This window comes from Notechis scutatus, chromosome 4, assembly GCF_049901735.1.
Source record: "Notechis scutatus isolate UNSWTSFEM ecotype Mainland chromosome 4, rNotScu1.2, whole genome shotgun sequence".
NCBI classification, from domain to species: Eukaryota; Metazoa; Chordata; class Lepidosauria; order Squamata; family Elapidae; genus Notechis; species Notechis scutatus.
This window is the reverse complement of record NC_142012.1, coordinates 99493225-99505429: the sequence shown is the minus strand read 5'-3', so window position 1 is coordinate 99505429 and position 12205 is coordinate 99493225. Positions and strand designations below refer to the sequence as shown.

Sequence of the window (12205 nt, the reverse complement as noted above, 5' to 3'; positions counted from 1 at the left end):
CGGGCAGCTTTCCAAGATAGATAAGGTCTGAGCTAATTAGTATGTCTTTGCAAGACTTTTTGCCAAGCTGCACTAAATTCACATCCACTTAATAAAAGAGGTTTTGCTGGGACTCAGAGTTGGATTAGTGCTTTTGAGGAAAGCCTAGGACAGAACAATCCCTGAGTGGCTGCATGGGAAGCAAACCCAAGGCCTGCAGGGACTCAGAGAGGCTGATTGGGTGGAGGAGATCGATGGGGGCACTGTTGTGTCCCTGCAGTTGGTCATAAGGGTGAATGACCATGGGGGTGTGTGTGCTACAGTGGCCATAACTTTGCAACCGGTTCATAAGTAGCCTTTGGGGTGGTCCATCATAACTTCAAAAAAGCACTAAGTCCTAAGTTAAAAGACTACCTGTAGTTTATCCAAGGTGAATAAGCTGGCAGGGGAATTTGGGGAGTGGAAGTTCAAACATCTTAAAGTTCCTTAAGTTGAGAAACATTGTTCTAGATCGGGGGGGGGGTCAAACTCAAGGCCCACGGGCCACATCTGGCCCACAATGTGGGAATGGGCCTTTGCCTAGGAACAGCAAAGGACTGGCCTGTGGTGCCTCTGCCAGCAAAAATGGAGCTTGGGGGCAGATGCACATGGCCCCTAAGCTCTGTTTTTGATGGCAGAGGTACTGCGGGCTGGTCCTTGGGTCACCGGCAGAGGGCTGCAGCTGAAAACGAAGTGAAGGGGGGGACTGTGTGCAGTCCTGCCCGGCTCCATTTTTGCTGGCAGAGGGCTATCAAAACAAACTAAAAACAAAACAAAAGGAGAAATGTTTCCCCTTTTGCATTTGAGCATGTAAGAAGGGACAGGAAAGGGAAAGAGGAAAGACAAAGAAAAAGAAGGGAAGATGGGAAGATGGGAAGAGAGCAAGGAAGGAAAAATAAGGAAAGAGGGGAAGGAAGCAGAAAGGAGAACGAAGATGTAAGGAAAAAGAAGAAAAGGAAGGAAGGAGATTATAATGAGAATAAGGGTCTCAGGGAAGTCCTACCTTAGCACTTGGCCACACAGGTACCCCTGACACGAGTTCTGTGTCACGCCCACCATTGCCACGCTGAACCCCCATCCATGTCCACCACCACCTGGCCACGCCCCCACCCCGGGCCACTGAGGTCAAACACAACCCTGATGTAGCCCTCAATGAAATCAAGTTTGACACCCCTGTTCTGGATGGTTTTCATGGGAAGTTTTGGAGTAGCTGCCAGAGTCTATCAAAGATGAGCAGATGGAGTCCACATCTCCTCCAGATCCAAGGACACAAAAGATGGAGAATGCCAGCAAAAAGTGTAAACTCAACTGTGACTGTCCACGCTCCCTGCCAGCTTTCCACAAGCAAATTCACACTGTTCCAGTCATTTACCACACCCTTGTACACCTTCCCCCTCAGGGCACCTATTATTATTATTTATTAAGACAATAGGGAAGCTGGCAGGAAGCCTAAACTTGATGTGGTAGAAAGAAGGGAGGGAGGGAAGGAAGGGAGAAAGGAACATTCCAATGCTTCTTGTCAGCTTCTCACAAGGAAACTTAATGAGGGAGCTGACAGGAAATGGAAAGTTACTTGCAATTTTTTTGACCCTCCTGTGCTCACTCTGCTTCTCTGTTTGGAAAAAGAAATAACTCTAACAATGACCCACCAACTCACAGGCTATCTAGTACGTTATAGAAGGCTCAACAAAAGTTATATGACACACAAAGATTAAATAGAGTTACTGTCTAGATTGCAGAAACACCATCAGATGTCAAGAAAGAACGAGAGTTTTCTCTCACTGTGCTGCCATCTAGTAATAATTTGGATTTTTGCAAACGCTATGTGAAAGCTGCTACCTCTCCAGTTATGTAGGATTGATGGTTGAAAGAAACAGCTCGGCTACATACTGCAGTTTGGTTATCAAATTTGCTGCTTTAAGAACTGGGTGGGGAAATAAACAATGCCAGCCACTTTCACCTCCTGTCTATAACTCAGGTTTAGACCTGCAGCTCCCTGTTCCAGCTGCAACTGACCAAAATAATTGTTACGATGATTTAAAGCCTCTCCAAAATTTTTGGCTTTTTATGTTATGAAAACCATTTTATTAGTTTTATAGACAGCCTGCTGAATAGCCGATATATGCTATCTTAATTCCTAGGTGAGAAAAAGAAAACTTTGTAAATAGGAAAATATACTTTAAGGAGAGAGCATTACCTTCCCCCAAGGTACAAAAAACTAGTTTTTCCTGTTGGTGTCACCTTTAAACTTAAAATTGTATTGTAAAAAAATAAGCTGGCTCTTTAGTTTTTAATTAAACACAAACAAGTTAAATAAAGGAAGCCATGTATTCTTTTAACCAAAATCACAATAACACTGTACAAATCTGCATTTGGAGCCTGAAGTGGCATTTTTTTAAAGGACAATTTTATTTTTGACTATTTGTGTGGGACTATATAAAGCTCTTAGAATAACCACTTGTTTCCTATTATCTTTATAAGCAATTTTTATTTTTCTAATAATTTGATTTCTGTCCAATGGGGAATCTGAAAAAAATTTTTTTTGAGAGAAGCTGATTTTGAAATGTAGATTATTGTTGCTACTTATCCACTTCAACGTTATAACACTAGGTGACATCAGTGGAATAATAATTTTATTTGAAATATTTTATTTGGGCAACACAGTTCCTATTAAGGCATTACAGTAGATCGCCCGTTATAATTTCACTCCTTGTGGTAGGGTGTGGCAGTTGCATATTGCAAATGCTAATGTGAAATATATTATTTCAGTTTCAATTCCGTTTTGAAGGTTGAATGCACTGTGTTATATGTCCCTAGGAATGAACACACACACACACACACACCACCGGAGGTAGTATTCAGCAGGTTCTGATCAGTTCTGGAGAACTGGCAAATACCACCTCTGACTGGCCCCACCCCCATCTATTCTCTGCCTCACGAGTCCCAGCTGATCGGCTGGATCTTCTTTTGTTGCCCTGCACAGGAGAACGGAGCTGGAAAGCAGGTTAGCAGGGTGGGGTGGGAATGGAATGGAATTTTGCAATAATCTTCCCCCAGGAGTGGGAAGGGAATGGAGATTTTGCAGTATCCTTCCCCTGCCATGCCCACCAATCCACGCCCCCAGAACCGGTAGTAAAAAAATTTGAATCCCACCACTGATCAAGGGTCCTTGATGCTTTCTGAGCCTGGTTGTTGTCTCGCAATTTCATTACCCAAACTAAGTAACAACATCAGTGCTATTTTAAAGCCAAAAGGTGTTTTTGATCTTCTCAAAGCAGTGCCAAAGGAGAAGGAGAGAAAGTTACGCTAGTCCACAGATCGAGGGAAAGAAAAAGTGGAAAGTTCCTCCATATAATACTAAAATGCAGGCAACTAATATCTTGGGACAATTTATTGCTTATCTTTGCTTATGGAAGGATGAGTGGGAATAGTGGTTGTAGCATACCTTCAGTGCTCTCTGCGTTAGTTCCCCCTGGGTCATTTGGATTTGGAAGTCCAGCTGGTGGCTCATAGCCTACCACCAAATCAATTGTTGCCTAAATTAAAAGAAAAAAGAACTTGCAAATGCTGCAATGGATAAATTCAAGAAGCTCCTACGGACCTGCAGGCCACCCATGTTGCTTATCTAACATATTCTCTTAATTTCGTGAAGCTATTTTGTATGTCCAGTATAGTCTTTGATTTACAACCATTTGTTTAGTGATCATAATTACAACGGCACTGATAAAAGTGATTTACAACTAGAGCTTAGAATTTACAACTAGAGGTTAGAATGCACTGCTACAGGCTAACTCACTGCTCACTGCCAGGAGTTCAATTCTCATCGGCTCAAGGTTGACTCAGCCTTCCATCCTTCCGAGGTCAGTAAAATGAGGACCCAGGTTGTTGGGGGCAATATGGTGACTCTATAAACCGCTTAGAGAGGGTTGTAAAGCACTGTGAAGTGGTATATAAGTCTAAGTGCTTATTGCTATTATGACTGTTGCAGCATTCCATGGTCACGTGATCAGAATTTGGTTGCTTGGCAACTGGCATATATTTACGATAGTTGCAATGCAGAGGGCTCATGTGGTTACCATTTGTGACCTTCCCATCCAACATCGAACAAGAAAAACCAACGAGGTGTAGAAAGTTAGCACCTACCCTCTCCTAGAAAAATGAAATATACTGGGAAATATTAAAAAGGCAGAATATTTCCCCTAAAAAGAGTAGAAATTCAGAAGCAAAAACTCACCTCAGAGATGCAGAAAATCTGGCCCCCCACCTTTGCTAATGGGCCATTAAGGCCTAGGCCAGAGTATTCTACATAACAAAGGCCTCTACCCACCTCACCATCTGACCTGGGAAGATTGTATCAGCCAGCACTCAGGTGAAGCCATGTAGTCCAGACAAAGCCTACAAAGTTAGTTAAGACCCCCGCCCCTGGGAGTCTGACAGCCAATGGGATACATTTCTTGCACAGAAACAGGAAACACTACGGTGGGGTCCAACACAGGTTATAAAACTAAAGGTCTCTCAGCATCTCAGCCCTTTTTTCCTTCCTTCTTCATCCAGGGCATGTGATCCTGTCCACCATTAAACCATCTTTCGAAACAACCTCCATGTTTCCAGTGTTTTTTCCCTTGGAACTGAACCCAGAAGGATAATTCTTCCAACAGAGGAAAGCAGGATTCACGTAACAACCTCATGATTCTTTTAACAACTGCAGTGAATCACTTAACAACTGTGGCAAACAAAGTTGTAAAATCAGGCATGACTGACTTAGCAATAGAAATTCTGGTCCCCATTGTGGTTGTAAGTTGAGGACTAACCATTTGAGAAAATTTGGATCACCAATTCTTTGGAGCTTTAATATTAATTTATGGATGTAGTATTTAAACGTAGGCTGCATTTCAGAAGGATACCACAGTAGTTTAAGCAGTATATTAGAATAATACCAGTAAAAACCAATGTATAGATATGTTTCCTTTTAACATGTATATATTTGTTTTGTTAGTTATTTTAATGTATAAATACATTCATAAATAATCATCTGATCTTTCCTCTCGGCCATCTTTGATTGCAGCTCCGGATTTATACTTCTGAAAAGTTCCCCATGTTTTTGAAACATTTTATCCAGCTAAATAATAAAAATAAAGAGGGCACTTACTCCAGTTCCTAGTCCCTTTTCATTTAGTAGGGGTATGAGCTTGTATGGAAGAGATCTACTTTGCGTGCCTACTAGTTCCTTGAGTGCTACTGATGCCGTGCCAATTAGCCTGCAAGGAAAGAATGGAAATCTGTTATCAAGAGGACACTTATGGTACTGTAAGAAAAACAATGCTTTCCTTTGAGAAATTGACAACTTAGGCCTGAGATTTTGAAAATCACTACTGATCACGAATATGCTCAGATTTGCTACATGATTCAAAGCTATCAAATACCGCAATGGCCATGGGCTGAAAACGTAAACTATTCCAGTTTGATATTTTCCAAATGTCTTGAATTATAACTCTCATCTCCCAAGCCATTATGACCAATACCTCTAATGGCTGAAGCTAGTAGGCTTTGTATATCAATCTATCTGGAAGATACTTTAGTGTTTTTCAACCTTGGCAACTTTTAAGATATGTGGATTTCAACTCCCAGAATTCCCTAGCCAGCTGACTAGCTGGAGAATGCTGGGAATTGATGTCTTTGTATATCAATCTATCTGGAAGATACTTCAATGTTTTTCAACCTTGGCAACTTTTAAGATATGTAGATCTCAACTCCCAGAATTCCCTAGCCAGCTGACTAGCTGGAGAATGCTGGGAATTTACTTCTTTGTATATCAATTTATCTGGAAGATACTTCAGTGTTTTCAACCTTGGCAATTTTCAAGATGTGGATCTCAACTCCCAGAATTCCCTAGCCAGTTGACTAGCTGGAGAATGCTGGGAATTGATGTCTTTGTATATCAATCTATCTGGAAGATATTTCAGTGTTTTCAACCTTGGCAGCTTTTAAGATATGTGGATTTCAATTCCCAGAATTCCCTAGCCAGTTGACCAGCTGGAGAATGGTGGGAGTTGACGTCCACACATCTTAAAACTGTCAAGATTGAAAAACATGCTTTACATTGTAAAAGATCTACATATTGTAGTAATATTAGCACTGAAATTTTAGGCTTCAAATTTACTGTATCCATACACAGACAAAACTTCTAGGCAAAGGGGGACTGTGTTGCATAAGAATAACAGAATAACAGAGTTGGAAGGAACCTTGGAGGTCTTCTAGTCCAATCCCTTGATCAAGCAGGAAACCCTATACTCGTGATGGTGAACCTATGGCATGCGTGCCACAGGTGGCATGCAGAGCCATTTGTGCGGGCACGCGAGCCCCAGGCAAACTTACCTGCACTGCACATGTGTGCACCTCCCAGCTGATTTTTGGCCCATTTGAGGTTGTTTTTGGTCTCCCAGGCTCAAGGAAAGCCTCTGCAGCCTCGGGAGGCCGAAAAATGGGCCTTCCGGAAATACTGGAAGTGCCTGTTTTCAGCCTCTGGAGGGCCTCTGGAGCCCAGGGGAGGTTGTTTTCGCCCTCCCAGAGGCTAGAGGGAAGCCTCTGGAGCATTGGGAGGCTGAAAACGGGCCTGTTTTGGCACTTCCGGTATTTCCGGAAGGCCCGTTTTTCAGCCTCCCGAGGCTGCAAAGGCTTCCCTCAAGCCTCCAGGAGGGTGAAAACGGCCTCAAACAGGCCGAATATCAACTTGGAGGTGCACGCATGCACAGTGCAGGTAAGGGGGCATGGGGTGTTGGCGCACACATGCGCAGGGTGGTGGTGGGGCACATTGCATTGTGGGTGCGCACCAGTGGTGGGATTCAAAAACCTTTACTACCGGTTCTGTGGGCGTGGCTTGGTGGGCGTGGCCATGTGACTGGGGGCGTGTGGATTTTTTTTTTGCAGCCCCCACCCATTTTTGTGAGCTTCCTAGCCACAGAGGAGCCTCTGGGGGGGGGGTCATATTTGCTCCCCTAAGGCTCCTCTGGGGCTCTGGAAGAAAAGGAACAGAGCATGGGAGAGGCGCGCAGCACCCCTCCCAGTTCCGTTTTGGGAGCTTCCTAGCCTCAGAGAAGCCTCGGGGGGGGGGCATTTTTGCTCCCCTAAGACTCGTCTGGGGCTCTGGAAGGCAAAAATGTAAGGGGGGCTGAGCCTCAGCAAGGGAAATCCCAGCAGAGCTGATCTTATCTACAGCTGATTGTTGGGAGGGAAAAAAAGAAAGAAATACCTTAGACCAGGGTGGGCAAACTTTTTGGCTCGGGAGCCGCATTGACTTTAAAATTTGACAGGCGGGCGGGTCAGCACAATATTTTTGGGAATCGCCCCCACTTCCCCCTCTTCTCCTCTTCCCTCCCCTCGGAGGCTCCCTCCCCTTGGAGGCCCCTGAGTCAGGAGTTGCTCGCTGGCGCAGCTCCGCGCGCTCCAGTCCGCCGTTGCCTCGGGAAGGAAAGGCAAAAAGGAAGAGCGCGGCGGTGCTTTGCAGGAGCAGCGGCACCGGAGGCTCAGGCTCAGCGGCTTCTGGTTTTGTGACTGAGCCGCACTGGCTGCGCCGGCGGTAGCAACTCCTGACAGCCCCAGCCGGACACCTGAGCGGAGCCGGGCGACTGCCTGTTGCTGCTGCCGGAGCACTGTCGGGTCGCCTCCTCCAAGCAGCCTGCCCGCCACCGGGCTTCCCCTCTGCCGCGCGGCTCGGGTCAGCGCAAGCGCCCGCGAGTTAAAGGAAGCCGAAAGTTGCTGGGAAGTTGCTCGGGTGCTGGGAGCAGGCTTTAAAGTGCTGCCTGAGCAGGACCGCCGAGCCGAGAAGCGGGCACAAGGCAGGGCAAGGCTCCACCAGCAGCGGCCTAGCTTTAGGTGGCTCCAAGCAGCCGCCCGCCCGCCGGGTGGAACCCTTCCCGCTCCTCGGCGGGAACGCTCCAGCCTGTAAGCTTTGCCTTTGCAAAGTTTAAGCCTGGAAGCCCCGGAAAAAAAGGGGATCGGGGACTCACCTTGGAAGGTCGCACTCGAAGGTGATTTGAACTCCCAGCCGAGGCCTTTACAAATTTCTTTTCTTTCCTACCCTAGATCGCTCCGCACTGTTTTGCAGCTTTGGGGCCACGCGGCACAGGGCAATACGCCATGCCCACGATTTTTTCAGGGGCGGGGATTGGACAGACCAATGGCAGCATTTTTTTCAGGGCGGGCCGCATTGGACAGACCAACGGGCCGGATGTCGGGCGTAGTTGCCCACCCTGCCTTAGGCAATGTCAGGTAGTGGGCAGGTGAGTTTTTTTTTGGCGACCACACCAAATTCTTGCTACGGTTCACCCGATCCAGTGCGAACCGGCTCAATACCACCACTTTTTTTAAACAAATTTTATTAATTTTTAAAAGCATACAAAACATACAAAATAAACATAAAACCTTTTTTCTAAAAATTTCTAAAAATTATTTGAAAGTTTTACATTAACACATTTTCTTACAATCACATATTTTCCCTTTCTAACTTGCTTTATTTTCTTCTATCTTTCTCTCCATTGTCCTTTTCTAACCTTTCTCCAAGGTTTTATTAGCTCATTCAAACATAAACACATAAGAACACAAAACATATAAACATAAAAAAAAACATCTTTTCTGAAAGTTGCTTTGTACAGACACCAACTCAAATTCATATTCATTTTATATGCCATTCCATATCTTATTACCATTTTCAATTTTTTATATAGCTTCTTCTCTCTCTTAGATTCTCTTAATTTTATTTTATTTATCTCATCTCAATTCAAATCATAATATTTATTATTCTTTGTCTGTTTATTTCCAGCTATCGATTTATCTTTCTTCTTTAAAAAAAAAGCTTCTCCTGTACACTAATTGGAGTATGACACCTTTACCTCTTTCCCCTACATTTATAATACTTAATATAAAATACCTAACTTACATTGGGATTCTATTTGGTACATTCTAAAATTATACAATATTATCAATACCAATACTAATCTATTCATTAATATTCATATTCTTTTATATAATAAACACTTAGCACATTACTTTTCAATTAATTAACATACTTTTGTGGGAGCACCTACTTTCCATAATTATTCCCCCCCACATCACATATTTTAAATCATTATTTCATTAAGGTATTCCTGCTTCTCCTACTTCAAATCTCTCCTTTCAAAAAAAAAAAAATTCCACTGAAATAACACAATCTAATTAATATTGACATTCATTTGTATCTTTCTCTCCAACTCCTTTATATCTTAACCATTTTATCCATTTCAATTAAATAACATGCCTTTTGGGAATACTTATATTTTCCACAATTATTCCCCCCCACATCATATCTCAAATCCTTATTTCATGAAATGTTCCCCTTTTCTTAAGACAAGTTTCACTAAGTTATATTAAACATTTTATCACACTTTCAATTACACATTATTTCCAACTTTCTAAAATTATTTCTAAATACAAATATAAAAAACAATCTTAGGTACCTTTAGAATCCCTTTATCAATAAAGTTTACCCATTATCTCTAAAAAACTTTTGTTTCTTTACATCTTGCTCTCTACTATTGAGGCTTCTCATCCCCTTTCTCCCTTGCTTATTCTTCTCTCTGTCCTCTTTACCCCTTTGCCTCTCCACCTCCCTTTTTCTCTGCTTTCCTCCTTTCTGTTGTCTTCTAACATAATATCTCTTTTTCATCTTGTTTTCTCTTTGGTTGCTTTTATAGGTCTTAAAGTCTCTTTTTCCTTTTTCTCTTTCTCCTCTCCTTCCCCAGCCAAAGTCACTTGTTCATCAAAAATGGCTTCTTCTTTGTCCCAGTCATCCTGTTGTCCATTCAATTTTACATAAGTGTAGACCGCCATTTCTAAATACTGAAAAAGAGTATCAAAAACGTCCTTCCCTTCTTGCTTTTCTTTTTCATATTTTTGATATAAAAGTTTCAATCTGTCCACAAGTAATGCCATTATAAAGAGAAAAAGTTTTCCCAAGCAACCACCCAAGTGCTTTCAATCAGAGATAATTCTCAAAAGTGGTAAAATCACCAAGCAATCCAAGTAGGTTAATTCTTTTAAGCACTTTCTCCTTCACTTTCTCTTTCTGGGATTGGAGTTTGATCACAAAGTTCCATTTAATATATATCTTTCAGAAGCCTTGTTAGTATTTATAACTCTTTAAAAATCCAGGCAGTCTTCTTATTTTCAAATTCTAATCCAATTTTTCCCTCTCCCTTCCCACTCACAGCAAAAAAAAAAATATTTTTTTTTAAAAATCATTCAGAAATCCTTATCTCTTCAGTATTTAATTACCTAGATTTTCAGATTTCTCTTGTTGTTCCATCCGCTGTCACGTTAGGAAGGAGAGTGAAGGGGAAAAAAAAACACTTTCCCTTTTAGAATTCTGTGCGCCACTTGTAACTCTCTCTGGAAACAATGTAGCAACTTCTCCGTAGCAATTTTCAAGCCCCAGGAAACTTTCTTATCCCTTGGCAACTTTATCCCAGTCCAGAAACAACTCTCACGATTTCCCCGATTTTCTTCCTCCTGCACAATCTTATCCGTTTGCAGGTTTCTTCATGGCGGCCATTGCTGACCGCCGCTCCTCCGCCTCAGGAAAAGGGGGTTTTGCTGGCTGGGGAGGGGCTCTGCAACACCCCTTACCCCCCTTCCAGATCCCCCCTGTCTTCAGCTGCCCCTGCAGGGCAGCTATATCCCCCAGATCCAAACGGATCGGGGGAACCTTGGCAGTGAGCTCGGCAGGGATCGCGCTGGATCGCAAATCCCTGCCGCTGCCGAAGCCTCGCAAACCGGAAGACCCGGTGCGCACACTTTCAGCACACCACAACAAAAAGGTTCGCCATCACTGCCCTATATCATTTCAGGCAAATATATCATTTCAGACAAATAGCTTCATGGTTAATCATTGCTATTCGAACTAACAAGCACATGTATGTTTGCAGCATTATCCAAATCCTCTTTAATTGCATTCCTCTGGGTGCCTCTGAATCATGTTACAAGATGCTACCTGTTTAGAATAAGTTATGAATCCTTGACTTTCAATAATTTGAAAGTCTGTTCGAAGTTACAATAGCACTGAAAAATGCAACAGGGTCACATTTTACACTTACAAATCATTACAGCATCCCCATGGTCACGTGATCAAAATTTGGATGCTTGCACCTGGCTCATACAGGTAGACCTTGACTTACAATAGTTCACTTAGTGACTGTTTGAAGTTACAACGGTGCTGAAAAAAGTGACTTATGACCATTTTTCACACTTATGACAGTTGCCGCATCCCCTTAATCACACGATTTACATTCGGATGCTTGACAGCTGACTCACATTTATGACGGTTGCAGTGTCCTGGGATCATGTGATCCCCTTTTGTGACCTTCTGACAAGCAAAGTCAATGCGGAAACCAGATCCACTTAACAACCAGATTACCAATTTAACAACTGCAGTGATTCACTTAACAAATGTGGCAAGAAAAGAAAAGTAAAATGGAGCAAAACTCACTTAACAAATGTACAAATGGGGCAAAATTAACAAATTTCTCACTTAGCAACATAAATTTGGGGCTCAATTGTGGTCTTAAATTGAGGACTACCTGTATGGTTCCAATGGGCCGGGGTCATGTGATCACCTTTTGAGAACTTCTGACAAGCAAAATCAGATTTACTTAACAACTGTCTTACTAACTGAACAACTGCAGCAGTGGTGGGATTCAAAAGTTTTTACTACCGGTTCTGTAGGCATGGCTTAGTGGGTGTTGCAAGGGAAGGATATTGTAAAACCTCCTGTCAGAGGTGGTATTTGCCAGTTCTCCAAACAACTCAAAATTTCCGCTTACTGGTTCTCCAGAACTGGTCAGAACCTGATGAATACCCACCTCCGAACTGCAGCAATTATAAATTTTATAAACAAGATTATAAAACAGAGCAAAACAGACTTACTGTCTTGCTTAGTCACAGAAATGTTGGGCTCAATTGTGGTCGTAATTCGAGGACTTTGCTATATTTAGCAAAGTCGTTGGAGAGAATATTCAGAATTCAAAAGGGAACTGTCTCTGCATTCATATAGAAGTCCCAGGAGAATGAATCTAATGTGCCTTTCACTTTAGCATTCCAGGAAAAATATTCTAACTTTCTTACTTGAGAAAATCAAGTATGTTGTTGAATGTATAGG

General features: G+C 42.7%; 1 protein-coding gene across 4 annotated transcripts in view; it reads right to left on the bottom strand.

Annotated features, from left to right (window-relative positions):
* MYOF (myoferlin) overlaps positions 1-12205 on the bottom strand; it is a 122226-nt gene that overhangs the window by 81468 nt on the left and 28553 nt on the right. For all 4 annotated transcript variants that reach the window (XM_026670749.2, XM_087964202.1, XM_026670750.2 and 1 more), the window contains exons 4-5: positions 5168-5276; positions 3464-3554 (exon numbers count right to left, since the gene is read on the bottom strand). In XM_026670749.2, the coding sequence (XP_026526534.2) occupies positions 3464-3554; positions 5168-5276 (200 nt within the window). The remainder of the gene's footprint in view (positions 1-3463; positions 3555-5167; positions 5277-12205) is intronic.